This window comes from Leopardus geoffroyi, chromosome A1 (assembly GCF_018350155.1).
Source record: "Leopardus geoffroyi isolate Oge1 chromosome A1, O.geoffroyi_Oge1_pat1.0, whole genome shotgun sequence".
NCBI classification, from domain to species: Eukaryota; Metazoa; Chordata; class Mammalia; order Carnivora; family Felidae; genus Leopardus; species Leopardus geoffroyi.
The window spans coordinates 132,066,217-132,083,232 of NC_059326.1; the positions used below are offsets into that span (position 1 = coordinate 132,066,217).

Sequence of the window (17,016 nt, forward strand, 5' to 3'; positions counted from 1 at the left end):
TATATGTAGGCCCTCACCTTAATGTCACAGAATACCCCCATTACTGTCCTTTTCATAATGGATTTTCCTAATAAAACAAACCAAAAAATAGGCATTCTGGCTGGGGGCAGGATATACAGTTCATCCCCAGCAGCTCCTCAAGCAGATGGTAAAGCTTCAGTGAATGGGTACAACTCTTAACACAGATTCTACACAGAAAGCTCAGTGTTCAGGGACCTTAGTCAGAGGTAACTACCTTAAAGTTGACTTGTACTCCTCTTATGTCTATTTAATACACGTGAGAAATTATTTATCTGTAACTCAACTTAGTTCAACAACTATCTATTGAAAAAGTATTTGTATGCTAGGGGTCCTAACACACTACAAACCCCCCAGGGAGCCATTCCGTCATGCAAGAGCAATAAGGCAACTAGGGACACTGGGAACTTAAGACCTAAAGAGGATCAAATTGTTCATTTGTCCATTCAGCTACTATTTATTGAGTCCACGCTTTATGCAAGACATATGCTAGACTCCAAAAAGGGGACAATTCCTGCCATGTGTGTTTGTAGCCAAGGGGCAATACAGAAAAAGAAGCGGTTATGATATAGTGTTTAAATTGTTTGAAGGCTGAAATGAGGGGAAAATATGATTAATTAAGGATTATCAAGAAAAAGCCATAAAGGATTCTTCTTAGGTGGAAATTATTTACATAAACCCACTGTTTGGCAGACTGTACTTCCCATTTATTATGGTCTGAGAGGAATTTAGAACCTTTTTTTGGCAGGATTTTATTTCATCAGACACATCCAACTGGTGACCTGATGCCTTTTTGTGTCAAATTGGAGTATTTTCTGTTTTCTTGTATGTCAAACATGAAGAAGAAATAACCAAGCTGGTTAAGAACTTGTCATTTAGAGCCAGACTACATGGGTTTATATTCTCATGTTTATAGTTCCTTACATAGTTATTTAACCTCTTACTACCTTAGTTTCCTTATCAGCAAAATAAGGCTAACAGTATGTCTCCTTCATTGGGTCGGTTATTAGGATTAACCAAGTAATTCAGGTACTGGTATCTGGCACATAGAGAGTACTTAAAATGTTAGCTATATTCAAGTCTGTTACATTTCCTAGAATTAATTTAAGAATGGGTGTATATAAAATTTGATTAAAAAACATATTTTTTAGCTTCCAGGAACTATGATGAGATACAACTAGGTATCACCAGCATTGATATATTCTATATCCATTAAAGTCTACCCCTTTTGTTTCCAAATGCTGTTTACTATTAGCAGTAATATATTACCTTTATTTGTATAAAAGTTTTCATTTATCATGGGAATTTTTCAAAAATTTCCTTGAAGTACTAGATCCAGATATATTTAAAATAATTTATAAGCAGCCTTACTAACAGTTTCTGACACTGTTTCTGATCATTTGATAAGCTTTTTTTTAAAATGAATGAATGTACAGCTACTTGGAGCTGTTAGCTCCTTGAGCTCTAGTCCTGAGACAGGGGACGGAATGAGCTCTTTATCTATAAAATGAGATTTGTAGATGGATACCACTGGTTCTTCAGCTAAGTAACCGCAGTTGACTGACCAGTCACCATTCCTTTATGTTCAGAACAAAAAGGTTTCACAAAAGAGATTCAAGTGGAGCAAGGATTAAGTTTCTGACTAGCCCTTAGGGGAAGGCTTAGAGGCATTCTTTGTAACATGCAGGAACTGAAGTACAGTACTTAACTTAGATCCGTCACCTTCACTAAGAGTCAGAACACAAGTTTTAGCCCAGGCTCTGCTGCTGATCTCCCTGGGAGACTGGCTGCGTAACTTCACTTACATTAACATTGGTTACCTCACCTATAAAGGGAGAAGTTAGATGAGAAGATCCTCAAAGCAACTTCCAGCTCTGGTGCTCTAGTAAACTGATGCTCCAGTACTAAACTGATGGTTACCGTGATGTTGGATACTCCCCTCACCAAAACGTTTCATGTATATTACCTAGTTTTATCTCAGAGACAGCAAAGATATTTTATTCTAACACTACAACATAGGTAAGCTTTAAGCCCTCTAAGGAATCAGCAATTTGATACTAAAAATCAGTAACTTGATTTCTTAACTATTTCACATATCTTATGTGAATTTTTTATGTTTTATCTTATGTTCATTTTACCTTTTCCATTACATTATAGAATGAAAAGCTTGTTATCATTTATGTTTTAAATATCTTTTATAGCATTTCTCAGAATGCCCACCAGGTTAGAGACACTTAGTAAAATTTTGTTTTCCAGATTGAAGTTTTAATTGAACTCAGTAGGGCACAGCGTTGGCCTTTCATATCATACCTGGGCTCAAATCCCAGCTTTACCATATTCTAATTCCTGTTTCCTCATATGGTTTATAGACACTTCATAATCAAAGCATCTTAGCATGGTGCCTAACTATAGCCTTTAGTAAATGTTCTTTTCCCCCACTATTCTTTATTCCTATTTTTCAGCATGTTTTGTAGAAATTTCAGTTAATGACAAATAGTCATCATACTATGTCATTATTATTTATGACTTATCATCCACTGTATATTGAGATTTATAAGAAAAGTAAAAGAACAGTCTGTACTTAGAGAAACTAAATTTTTCAAACTCCTCATGTATTTTATTAGCCAGTTTTATGTCACTAAAATCATCCAGTCACTTATTCAATTTTTGTTTATTCAGGGGGATTCAAGCACATGAGAAATGAATGTGCTACTTCCTGTTCCAGCAACATGGACTGAGCACAGAACTTCCTTCTTCTTCAAATATATAGAAACACTAGATAAAATATGATCAAGCCCAATTTACATACTTAGCTAAGCTTCAAAGAGAGAGAGAGAAGATAAGAAAAAAAGAAAAGCCCTGGGTACTAGAAACAAAGGGGAGGCGTAACCAGAGCATTAAGTGGGCAAGCTGATACTGTAGTTGCTCAGGGGCATATTGGAACCAGATGTAGGCTCTACTAGCTAGAAAGTGCGGTTTTTATCTAAGACATGGACAGCAATGTGGCCTTGGGTCAAGAGAAATGGGAACTAGAAAAACTGTCCACCTGGTCAGGAAGGCCACAATGCAGCTTTTCATTTTTGAGAGCTACCTGTGGGAGGAGTCTCACAAAAAATCAAAACTCTAAATCTCTACCAGGCATGGCTACAAAGTTTGAGTACACACTAGCTATATGGTACAGGAATCCTAAGCCAAGAAATTAATTTAAAAAAGAATGACTTCAGACCAATGGAAACCCTAAATTGCCTGGTAGAAACAAATGTGAAAGTTCTCTGTAGAAATTCTTACACAATCCTGCGGTGCCTAGGATTCCTATGGAGCATGATGGAGATGAAGCTCTAGCTCAAGATAAACTCACAATCAAAAATTAGAAAACACAGAGAGAAATGATAAGCCTAAGAAGAGAGAAAGAAGACATAACAGAAAGATACCCAAGAAGAATCTGAAAGATACAATATAACAAGTGTATTTTAAATAATTAAAAGAGATTTTTAAATCATGAAATATCATAATAAAAGACTAAGGCTATCACTGGGGCTCTTGGGTTACTTAGTCGGTTAAGTGTCTGACTCTGGATTTCGGCTCAGGTCATGATCTCATGGTTCATGAAATCGAGCCCCACGTTGGGCTCCATGCTGACAGCACAAAACCTGCTTGGGATTCTCTCTCTCCTTCTCTTTCTCTGCCCCTCCCCTGCTCACGTGCTCACTGTCTCTCTCTCTCAAAATACATAAATAAACCTAAAAAAAGAAAATACTAAGGCTATCAAAAGAGCAGGTGAATTTGAAGAACAAAATAGAATATCTAAAAAATACATATATAATTATTAAAATCAATGGCTCAGTTTATGTCTTAAAACTAAAAACTTAAAACAGTTTATGTCTTAGATACAACTAAACAAAGAATTAGTGAACTGAAATAAAACTAAGGAAATTATTCAGAGTATACCATTGACAAATCAAAATGAAAAATTAACGTTCTGTGATTATTCATAGTTGATCATATATAAAGAGAAGTACTTTATAGTAATGTGATATAGTCAGTTAGGAAATATAAGAGTTGACCAGAGGGGCGGCTGGGTGGCTCAGTCGGTTAAGCGTCCGACTTCAGCTCAGGTCACAATCTCACGGTCTGTGAGTTCGAGCCCCGTGTCGGGCTCTGGGCTGATGATGGCCCAGAGCCTGGAGCCTGCTTCCGATTCTGTGTCTCCCTCTCTCTCTGACCCTCCCCCGTTCATGCTCTGCCTCTCTCTGTCTCAAAAATAAATAAACGTTAAAAAAAAAAAAAATTAAAAAAAAGAAAGAGTTGACCAGATTTTTCACACAGTTGGGTTTGTGCAGCAAATGTTACTGTGTTAGAAAATCTCTTATCAGTTGCATTTCTATACACCAATAATGAAGCAACAGAAAGAGATATCAAGGAATAGATCCCATTTAAAATTGTACCAAGAATCATAAAATACCTAGGAATAAACCTAACCAAATAGGTAGAAAATCTGTACACTGAAAACTAGAGAAAGCTTATGAAAGAAATTAAAGAAGACACAAACGAATGCAAGAACATTTCATGTTCAGGGAAGAGAAGAACAAATATTGTTAAAATGTTGATACTACCCAAAGCAATCTATACATCCAATGCAATCCCAATAAAAATAGTACCAGCATTCTTCACAGAGCTAGAACAAATGATCCTAAAATTTGTATGGAACCACAAAAGACCCTGAATAGCCAAAGTAATATTGAAAATGAAAACCAAACCTGGAGGCATCACAATCCTGGACTTCACACTCTATTACAAAGCTGTAATCATCAAGACAGTATGGTATTGGCACAAAAAGAGACACATAGACCAATGGAATAGAATAGAGAAACCAGAAATGGACCTACAAATGTATGGCCAACTGATCTTCGACAAAGCAGGAAAAAGTATCCAATGGAAAAAAGACAGTCTCTTTATCAAATGGATAGGAAAACTGGACAGTGACATGCAGAAAAATGAAACTGGACCACTTTCTTACACCATACACAAAAATAAATTCAAAATAGATAAAGACCTAAATGTAACACAGAAACCATCAAAATCCTTGAAAACAGGCAACAACTTCTTTGATCTTGCCCACAGCATCTTCTTACATGTCTTCGAAGACAAGGGAAATAAAAGCAAAAATGAACTATTGGGACTTCATCAAGGTATAAAGCTTCTGCACAGCTAAGGAAACAATCAACAAAACTAAAAGGCAACCAACAGAATGGGAGAAGATGTTTGCAAATGACATCAGATAAAGGGTTAGTATCAAAAATCTACAAAGAACTTAACGAACTCAACACCTGGAAAACAAATTATCCAGTTAAGAAATCGGCAGAAGATATGAGTAGACACTTTTCCAAAGACATCCAGATGACCAACAGACACATGAAAAGATGCTCAATAGTGTAATCATAAGGGAAATACAAATCAAAACCACTTTGAGATACCACCTCATACCAGTCAGAGTGGGTAAAATTAACAACTCAGGAAACAACCGATGTTGGTGAGGATGTGGAGAAAGGGGAACCCTCTTGCACTGTTGGTGGAAATGCAAACTGGTGGAGCCACTCTGGAAAACAGTGTGGAAGTTCCTCAAAAAATTAAAAATAGAATTACTCTACAACCCAGCAATAGCACTACTAGTAATTTATCCAAAGGACACAAGAGTACTGATTCATAGGGGCACATGTACCCCAATGTTTATAGCAGTGGTATGAACAATAGCCAAATTATGGGAAAAATCCAAATGTCCATCAACGGATGAATGGATAAAGAAGATATGTGTGTGTGTGTGTGTGTGTGTGTATATGGAATACCACTCGGTGGTAAAGAAAGAATGAAATCTTGCTGTTTGCAACAACATGGATGGAACTGGAGTGTATTATCCTAAGTGAAATAAGTCAGTCAGAAAAAGACAGTTATCCTGTTATCACTCACATGTGGAATTTGAGAAACTTAACAGAATACCATAGGAGAAGGGAAGGAAAAATAAGTTACAGAGAGGGAAGCAAACCATAAGAGACTCTTAAATTTGTTCTCTGTAAAACAAACTGAGAGCTGATGGGGGTGGAGGGTTGGGGAGGGACAGGGAAAATGGCTGATGAGCACTGAGCAAGGCACTTGTTGGGATGAGCACTGGGTGTTGTATGTAAGTGATGAACCATGGGTATCTATTCCTGAAGCCAAGACTATACTGTATATACACTCTATGTTCACTAACTTGACAATAAATTATTTAAAAAAATGGGGAGCCTGGGTGGCTCGGTCAGTTGGGCGTCTGACTTCGGCTCAGGTCATGATCTTGCTCGGTTTGTGAGTTCAAGTCCCGCATCAGGCTCTGTGCTGACAGCTCGGAGCCTGGAGCCTCCTTCAGATTCTGTGTCTCCTCTCTCTGCCCCTCCCATGCTCATGCTCTGTCTCTCTGTCTCTCAATAATAAATAAATGTTAAAAAATAAAAAATAAAAATAAATAAGTAAAATAAAATAAATTATTTTTTAAAAAGATGTGAAATAAAAGTATGTTGATATAGTCAAAAAAAAAAAAGAAAAAATCTCTTGAACAAAATAGTTAATTGTTAATACACTGCATGTTAATAACATTCTTAAAACTCTATAACAAAAAAGCAAGCAGCAAACCAAGATTTGAGTAGAAAGATTGCTTGCATTCTTTTTTTTTTTTTTTTTTTTTAATTTTTTTTTTTCAACGTTTATTTATTTTTGGGACAGAGAGAGACAGAGCATGAACGGGGGAGGGGCAGAGAGAGAGGGAGACACAGAATCGGAAACAGGCTCCAGGCTCTGAGCCATCAGCCCAGAGCCTAACGCGGGGCTCGAACTCACGGCCCGCGAGATCGGGACCTGGCTGAAGTCGGACGCTTAACCGACTGCGCCACCCAGGCGCCCCAAGATTACTTGCATTCTTGATTACATCAGCTCCTCTTGGTTTACCAGCCAAAAATAATAAGAGATAGGTTGTTGAGTGTTTGTTTTAAGTCACAAATTTTCATTAATTTGTGTGCATGTAAGTTAATGTAAAAAAAAAATTTTTTTTTTTAGGCAAAACTCTGTTCTGTAAACCCAGATGTTAACTAATCTTCATAGGGAATTATTGCAGGATCAAATCTATAAATTGGTTTTCTAATTTCTAACTTAGTAACAATTATTTTTATCTGCTTCTGATTACTGTCCTGAGTTATTTGCTAGATATATTAATTTTTTATGATGACATCAAATTGAACTTGTGTATTTGTTGTTGTTATTGTTGTTTTAACTGGGGAACAAAAGTGGTAGGTAATTGGAAAATCAATCAATACTGGAAGATTATATAAGGCAGGAGAATAATGTAAAATGGCATTGCTGAATTTTAGGAAAATCTTAATTATTTTTAAAGTGAGATAGCTAATTTTACAGTCAAACAAGTGAGAACTACAATAGTACAATATATAATGAAGATGTTTATAAAATTGGTTGATAAATTAATACCAGTCACTTTCTAGTGTAGGTAATAGTTGTGGAGCTGGTGGCATTTATTGGTTTGATTTTTAAATGGGTGAGAACCAATCCCAGGTTTTGACCTCATCTTCTGTAATAAGCATAAATGTTAATATGAAACCACCCAGCGTTTTTACTATTTATTCTAAGAACATTCTATTATTCTTCAGAAGAAGAAACTGCTCCTGACGGTGCTGTTGCAGAATACAGAAGAGAAAAGCAAAAGTATGAAGCTCTGAGGAAGCAACAGGCAAAGAAGGGAACTTCCCGGGAAGACCAGGTAATGTCACAAACCAAAATCCATACGTAATTCATTGCCTTTTAATTGTCTTTAAGTGCTGCTAATGGAGCCTAATTTGATTGTACATTGGGAAAGCACTACCTCTTAAAAATGAAAAAGGACATATTCGTATAGGGTGGGATGACAAGGACCTTGGCCATTCATGTTCTTTCCAGACATTACAGGAAAAAGCCTAAAACTTTCAGGTTTCAACCTTGTGCTCCCATATCAAGCATAGGAATCTTGCAAAGCCACATATTAAATGATGAAGAGATCTCTTCTAGCACAGTATCTTACACGCTGACTAGCCAACTCTGCTTGAAGTTGTACACTGCCTGTAAATAAGGCAATATTGTAAATAATATTGCAGAACTCTGCTTCTTGTAAGTAATTTCTGAACCTTTAAGAATAAGATTGTTAGAAATAAGAAAAACCTATTTCAACAATTTGAAAATCAATTGTACACACCATATAACACTTAGCAATCGAAATAAATCTCCAGCAACCCTTCATATTGAAAAGCTAGGGTGAAGGCAAAAACCATTTATTTTTGGTGCTGCCATATATACATATATATATGTGTGTGTGTGTGTATATGTACGTATATATACATATACATGTATATATATATATGGCTATATATGGCAGCACCAAAAATAAATGGTTTTTGGTGTATATATGTATATATATTTGAGAACAAGCTATTTTAGGTGTATAAATAAAATAGGAAAAATAAAAGTAAATTAAAAAGCCCAAGTGTATTTGAATAATTTGAATAACTTAATATAATCAGGGACTATATTATAAATTGCACCTAATTACTGGTAAAGAAGGATCATACATCAGTACTTACCATGAAAATAACCATAAGGAAAGTTCAGTAAGAAATCAGGTATAGGAAATTGTAATTATAGAGAACTAATTTGAGCAATTTTCAAAAGAAATGACACATCAAATGAAATTAAGAAAAAGTACATTATTAACTTGATTTCATGGAGTCCAAAGCCCTTTGAATAGCAACTACAGTCAATTTACTACCAGAGATACCCTAGGGATCATTTTTTCATTCTTATTCATTCTTCTTTTTTGCCTCCTAGCAAATAATTATTTAGAACCTACCATGTACTAATCACTGTATTTGGTGTTAAACAAGGTGGACACATCCCTGTCCTCTTGGAGCTGTTAGGGAAAAGAGCCAGTTAAACAAGTAATGCCAATAAAAGAAGGTGAGCATTCTGACAGGTTAAGTATAGAGAACTATGTAAATGTGTAACAGTAGGACTAAACATGGACTAAGAATCTAGGAAGGCCTCCCTGAGAAAATGATTGGTCAGTTGAACTTTGAAAGTTGAATAGGAGACAGGTGGCCAGACAAAGGAAGAGTATATAAGAAATGTTGGATCTGTTTGCGAAGAACTATAAAAGATGTTAAGTATGGACTATACCAAACTAAAAGAAAGATGATGCTGGAGAGGGAAGCAGAAACCAACTCATGCAAGGCACTTTTGAGCTATACTAAGAAATTTATATTTACCCTAAGGGCAGAGGGGAGCCATTGAAAGAAGGAGATGACATAATCTCATTTGCACTTTGGGAAGATTCCTCCAATCTGGCTGTGGTATAGAGACTATACTGGACCCAGAGCAGGACTAGAGGTGTAGAGGCCAGTTGAAGAGACTCTTCTGTGTAGGTATGCATGCATGAAGTTTGCCAAGGCAGGACCTCTTCAAAACAGTTTCCTCCTACTAGGAAGACTCTCACTGTGTTGAAGAGCCATGCTGTAAGTAGTTAGCCATTCACTCTTCAGAAGACCCACTCCCCTAGAGATGCTGAACAGAAATGCCCGTATGCAAATCCTATCTTCTTCACCATATGTTGTGCCCCATTATTTTCATGACGTTTGCTTTACTGCCTAGTGTCTTCTGCCTTTAGAACGCAGCTAGAAAAAGTTTAATCACAAATATAGGAGAAGCTAAGAAAGGCCAAGAGGATGTTTTGCTACAGTCCTCTTTCTTTGAGCAAATGCCAGTAGCACATTAATTGGCCCTAAAAACAGACTGCCTTGCCACTTTCAAAACTCAAGGAAAAAGATCTAGGTCTAGCATAATTTTCTAGGAAGCTTTTAAATTTCATTCCACTAAGAAGTCTCCTTTGTTTTCATTTTTCTTTATGTTTTTGGAAAAGACATTTCCAAGTGTACAAAGGTCCACCATTAAAAAAATTAATGGGGTTTACTTTTAAGCTATAGACACAGAAATACACTTTTAGAGATATATTTTATATAACATATATATAGATATATAAGCTCGTACACATACACAAAAATAAAAAACACCTAAAAAGCCTGGAAGGATACATACCAAAATGTCAAAAATTGTTAATCTTAGTGATGGAATAATAGATAATTTTGTTCTGCTTCTCCTTATTTTCTAATATTTCTAAATTAAACTTTTCCTTATTATAAAGCAAATATAAGAAAAGTTTGTAAGCAAAAGGTTTTTTTTTTAACAAATAAGTTTTAAAAACAAGGGATGCCTTCTTTTTTTGTTAACACTGTTTGAAGAGCTTAATCTTTTAATTACTACTCTGAAAACAGACAAAATACCTAACCCCAATGCACTAGGAGCCCTCTGAATGCCCGTGAGGATATTCTGTAGGAATTTAGTGTTTCCCCCAAAACTTGTCTCATTTCCAAGTGGACACTATGGTAATGTGTATATTTTCATCTGTTGTGCATGTGGGCATTAAAATTTCCAGAACTTATAAAGTATATAAGGCACTTTCACTATCATTTGTAGCAGTAACTGCCTTTGTTTCTTGTATCATCTGTCTTTATTGAGCTTCAGTTCTAGACCACCAAAACCTTCTTAATGTTTCCATGAACTGTGGTCTCAGTGGTATTTCTTAGATAAATTACAGAGCCTAGCAATTTATTGTGATGCCGTATTGTACTTGTTATTCACATACTGAACGATCATACCTCTGTTTCCTTGTGAAATATGAGTATTTTAATACTGAATTCAATGTGCTAGTCTCTTAATCAGTCATTTGATTTTTTTGGACAGGTAGTACTTCACCCCATTTCACAAGTATTTACTTTTTTAAACTGTAGAATAAAAATATTTTTTCCAGCTTTTGTTCTCTACTCATATTCTGGAGGTAAGCTGAGTATTAATTACAAAACTATAGACACTTGTTGTTTGTTACCCGCAAAGGACATGGGAGACAAACAAGAACCACAGAAATTGTGCCCTTTTCTTAAAAATCTACTGAACATGGTATTTACGTCCCACTTGTTTAACAAGAGAATGTAATGCTGTTGTATATAATTTTTAACAATGTAATACTATATTCATTACTTTTTACAAAATATATCTAGTTCATTACTGATAGATATTAACATGTTTTCATTTTTCCATTTGTAGGAATATGGCTGCAGTGTACATCTTTTCCATAAGCCATTTTCTGTTTCATACTATTTTTCTTCATGTATTCCCAGGATTGAAGTGATTGAGTCAAAGGGAATGATCACCTTAAAGTTTTGACAAATTTAAATAGCTTTTTAAAATATCACTCCAATTTACCCATCTTCCACCAGTTAATGTGTTTATTCATTTTGCCTTCCTTGCCATTGATATTTTTACATTTTTGGCAATTTGTTCAATGACAAATACTATTTGTCATTGGTGTTTTATTTTGTGATTTCTCATATTTTAGTGAAGTAGCTCCTTGTCTTGTGGACCTTAAAAATTAGTCATTAACAAGCATGCATTTTAAAGTTTAAGTGTCTTCTATATAAGCAAACTTATGTTCCCCAAATCAGAAACTGTCACATATGCCTGAGGGAAAATGTCAGTGCAAATGTAAACTGGGCATTGTCGAGGTTTATAGAATAATCACTGCTTGAGTTTTGTTATTTTCCTTCAAAATTAAAAATTCATCTAAGTCTTAGTGTTTCAAATTTTTTCTACCAAATTTCAGTGTCTCTTCTAAAATTATATTTATCCTTATCAGAAAACTTAGCCATGTAATCATTATTTCAGACCCTGGCGCTGCTGAACCAGTTTAAATCTAAACTCACTCAAGCAATTGCTGAAACTCCTGAAAATGACATTTCTGAAGCAGAAGTAGAAGATGATGAAGGATGGTAAGGGCTTTGATTTCTCTGTATTAACCATGAACAAATAGGCTCAGAGCAGAGGTACTATTAGGATATTAGGACATTTCCACTATGTCGTCTTCTCCCCTCACCCCCAGACTTCACCTTTAATCACACCTTCATCATTATAGAGCCTCAGCATCTTTTGACTTCATTTCACTTCCATAAGCATTTATTGAGTGCTTGGTGTATTCCCAGTATTGTGCTAGCCAGTGGAAAATATACAAGACATATATTGACACTCTCCCTGTCCTAAATAACTTTCTAATATTGTAGAAAAGATAAGATTCACATTAAACAGCTAGAAAGCAGCCTCAAAAGATTCTAAATCATTTATTTTTTACACTTTCCCACAAACATTTTAGGACTCAGTAATACATTTCATAATCCTACTAAGTTCCTCTTAAAATTTATGACCTACAGGATCCTAGCAATCATACACAGTCAACTTATTTTTTCTTTGGCTGTTTTTCAGCTTTTTAAGACACTGATAAGAAATAAAGGAATTAATGACTTGTACATGTCCTGTGCTTAACACTTTATCCTATACTGGCAAAAAGGAAAAAAAAAAAAAAAGGAATAAGAATTGCGCTTTCCCTTATCACACTCCTCTGTCCTCCAGTTGACTTCACATGTAGTATATTAGGACTCCCCACACCTAACTGCCCTCACCTCCCACTACACCCTGGCGCAAGCACATTACTGCAAGCAAGCCAAAGGGTCACCCCCCACATATGACTCACCCTCTGGAGCCTCTGAACTGTCACATGTGCCATTACCCCAACCCAGAATCATAGCCTCACTCCTCTCTGCCAGACGGCATCTCTCTCCTATTTCAAAACTGCTCAACACTCCCATCCTCCAGGAAACCAGTCAGCAAGATTTGTTGAGCACTCACAAATCTAAAGGGTGGAGGAAAGAGGGCTGGGACACACATTTAAAAAGACATAAAAACACTTATTAAGAAAACATTTAAGCAAGTAGGATTCTGCAACTATATACAACTTTAATCAAAAGGACTGAGGGGATGATGATTTGAATGGAATGAATCCTACCTCCCCTAGGCCCCTGAAATGCTTATATATTTCTCAAAATATAATTTCTGTACGATCTAGGATATGTACTTTTTTTTTTTAACCCTGAGACTCTTTTAATTGGTTTCTATTACTTATATGTACTTATTTATACTTAAATTCAAAGTTGCTTAAAGGCAGAAGCTGGCTCCTCCCACAGTTGTGTGCCAAAGGTGAAGGCTCAGTGAGTGTTGACTGACCCTTAGAGATAAATGCACATTACATAGAAGAATTTTCTGTTTTTTTATATGACTGGACAGGTTTAGTTTTATTTTGGATTCCCTGAATGTCTCAAAATATCTTTCAAATGTTTTGGGTTCAGCCACCACACAAAAAAAATGTTTTGCCAAGTCCTCTTCCCCTTATTTTTGAATCCATATGCATTTTTTAAGGAAACATGATCCATGTGTTTCTGATTCATTTACACTTAACTCATCAAGATGATGTTTTGTAAGAGCAGTTTGATGCCCAATAAGTTTTTTTAACCTTTTTATAAGCCATTTAAGTCCTTTTTTATTGAACAGGAAAGTCACCAACAAATTTAGACCCAGAAATTTCATTTGAAACTCATAACACACAGGATTCAAATTTACTTTTAACTTGGCAAGACCATTTAGCTTCCCAAGGTTCTTCCGAGCCACTTGGTTCCGAATTCTCTCACTGTGAATTCCTCATTAGCTGCAGATGTCAATCAGTGTTTTTAAAATTGTCATTCTTGCTTTTGATGTGATTTCACAGTACAATCTATGTTCTAACATCCTCATTAGAAAGTAAACAAATGGGAAAACTTTACCAGATGGTAAAATCGCTGGTCAGTGATGTTGACCAGTTCTCCATTTGGGGAACAAAACTAAGTGGAAAAGGAGGGGTAAGTATGTTAAAGACTTACCAGGTCTTCTGGGGGTTCATTTCTACTTTCAATTACAGTCTCCTAAACAGAAAGTCAGAACTATACACTATGTACCTACACATTTTTTGTATTTGTTTTATCTAACATCTAGTAAAAAATACCTTTAGTGTTTCAAGGCACTACACAGAATCATACAGAATACATGGGACTATTTTATTGCAATATAGACTACTGAAATTTTGTAACCTGATAAGCAACAACATCCTGTCTGTTCATAAATACACCCGTTCAAGTTTATCAGGTCTCTAGTGATTTAGACCATCACTCATAAAGTATATTCCACTCAGAAAAGAAGTCTTATATTAAAAGTGATTTATGGCAAATATTATGAGTGCATGGCATGTGCATGTGTGTTATGCATAAATTACATGGTTACCAGACTATTTTGTAGGTCACGGTTACCGCTTTTCTAAGAAGTGAAAGTCAGCCAGTACTGTACTACACTGTCAAGGTCTGTTATCTGAGGTAAAATGATTGCTTCTCAGACATTTTTATGTGTCCGCATGAGTGACCACACATTGAGGGATCATTTTCATTTTCTGTCAAGATAGAAACCATTACCAATTTGTTATGTTTTCTTTTACTTGGCAAACTTTCGGTTCGCATTTTTGGCTAAGCTGCTGTATTGGCATGGTATACAACAGACATTTGGGTACCATTCAGCAGCATTCTACTTTTTTATGCAAAAAAAAAAAAAAAAAAAAAAAAAAAACGAAAAAACAAAACAAAACAGTGGGAGGGGGAAAAAAAAAGAAATATGATTCTATTGTAAACACTGTATATGGTGTTTGATAATTACTCCCAGATTTCACTGTCTAACAAGGCATTTAAAGAAGTGTTATTAGTAGATCTAAGCTGAAATGCATGATAGAAATTTTTCACTCAAAATTATTAAGATTCTTCCTTTGTTAAGATATATACTGCCAGTATTTGGTGGCAGTGATGGCTCCCAGACTCCAGTGTAGCAGCTAAAGTAGCATCTTTGCCACTACATTCCTTCTTCCCACAGCATCACACTCTTATAGCTATAGAATCTTTCTTCAAGCATGGGTTTTATAAAACCATTAGATACATGGCAGGAATCATCAGCGAGGCAGATTCATATGACCATGTGGATGAGGTCCATATGCCATTTTGGGTTTGGTTAGATAAAGCTTGGTTAGCTCCCAAAAAAGTTTTGTGAGAGCTGTTTCTGACAAGATAGAAGAGAGACATAAAAAAGAAAGCCACCTGCTCCTACAGAACAAAATCAGCATTCCAAGGAGAGGAGAAAAATTAAATCTATGAGAGTAGAATGTGATCTTGTGAACATTTAACTATTTACTACTATGTTCCATTCAAATGTTTTTCCAGGTTAATCTAAGATTAACCTAATACTTTGCAACAAATATATATGATAAAATAATAAACCATATAAAGGTCTATCTGCCTTCCTCCCTCCTCTTCTCATCTCTCTCCCCACCACCACTTTCTCATAGTACGTACAGTATTCAGTATTCTAAGAATTAGAGAATAATTATTTTTACTATATAAAGAAAAGATGTTCACTATACCAAAACCAGATTACGGACACCTCAAAAAAAGTAAATAATAATCACCTATGATCCCCAACTCAACAATAAATATCATTAATTTATACACCTCAGATATTTTTATGCCCATGCACATTTTAGGCAGAAATGAAATCATATAATGCTATAATCTTATGACTTGCTTTCAGCTTTTAGCAATATATAGCATATATAGAAAAGTAAATACTTTTCCTTGCCATACATAATTTTATGATTAATTTTTATATTTTTGTATTAGGCCACATAGTATGCCATTATAAAATAAACCACAGTTTCCTTGATCAGCCCCATGTTTTTGGATATTTAGGCTCTTTCCAGTTTGTTTTTTTAGTGTTTATTTTTTTTGTTGTTTATTTAATGTTTTGTTTATTTGTTTTAATGTTTATTTATTTTTGAGACAGAGAGAGACAGAGCATGAGTGAGGGAGGGGCAGAGAGAGAGAGGGAGACACAGAATCCGGAGCAGGCTCCAGGCTCTGAACTGTCAGCACAGAGCCCAATGCAGGGCTCGAACTCACAGACTGTGAGATCATGACCTGAGCCAAAATCAGACACTTAACCAACTAAGCCACCCAGGCGCCCCTCCAGTTTACATGTATTATACACAACACTGTAATGAACATCCATGTATCTTCATCATTGCCAGTTTTCTCCAGATCAGTTTCCAAAACTGGAATTCCTTAGTCAGTGGGTATGCATATTAGGCTTCTGCTAAATATTTTCATGGCCCTCCCAAAATGTCATTCCAGTCTATACTCCCAAATAAATATCATTTTTATGACTTGCTTTTAGGGCTGTTAGAATCTCAATAATTAATTAAGGTACTTTGTAGTACTTACTGAAAGAGAATAACGTTTCCAAAAACATGTTTTGCCTTTGAAAAGTTTTTAAAAATATGCAGTCTGGTTTGCTTCTGTTTTTAATAAAACTAGTACACATTTCATCATAACTCTTCAAGATCCTCAGGTTTAAATGGTTTTGTTCTTGGTTCTGAAAAAATTATCCTTCTAAGATAATCTTATTGGTTAGGACTTTTGGATCTGGATTCTTTTTTTGTTTTTGTTTTTCAGTTTTATTACTGCACCTTGGCTTGCATTAAAAATCACTTTGTCCATCAGTCATTGTTTGTGCTAGAGATTAGAGTTTGAGAACCAGATTTAGCATGAGGTAGTTTTCAAGTGTTCTTCAGGAGTTAGCATAGCATAGAAGCAATAAAAACCAGTTGTCTGAGTATTCAAAACTGTGAAAATTTAATAATGCAGATGTAAAAGAAAGTATTGACTGTTAGGTCCATTCAGACCTCATTATAAGATACCATTAAAGGACATAGCTTCACTTCATTGGCAAAGCTTTAAATACTTTTTATATATAATAAATACTGTAATTTCTATGAGGTTTAGTCATGTATTGAGTGAAGGGTACAATGACTACAAAGGAACATTGTAATTATAGTCTCCACTTCATTCAATCAGGACTTTGCCAAGCATG

The 17,016-nt window shown here is 35.4% G+C and overlaps 1 protein-coding gene across 2 annotated transcripts in view; it reads left to right on the forward strand.

Annotated features, from left to right (window-relative positions):
- Positions 1–17,016, forward strand: part of CWC27 (CWC27 spliceosome associated cyclophilin) — a 196,689-nt gene that overhangs the window by 155,846 nt on the left and 23,827 nt on the right. For both annotated transcript variants that reach the window (XM_045494468.1, XM_045494474.1), the window contains exons 12-13: positions 7,707–7,816; positions 11,860–11,963. In XM_045494468.1, the coding sequence (XP_045350424.1) occupies positions 7,707–7,816; positions 11,860–11,963 (214 nt within the window). The remainder of the gene's footprint in view (positions 1–7,706; positions 7,817–11,859; positions 11,964–17,016) is intronic.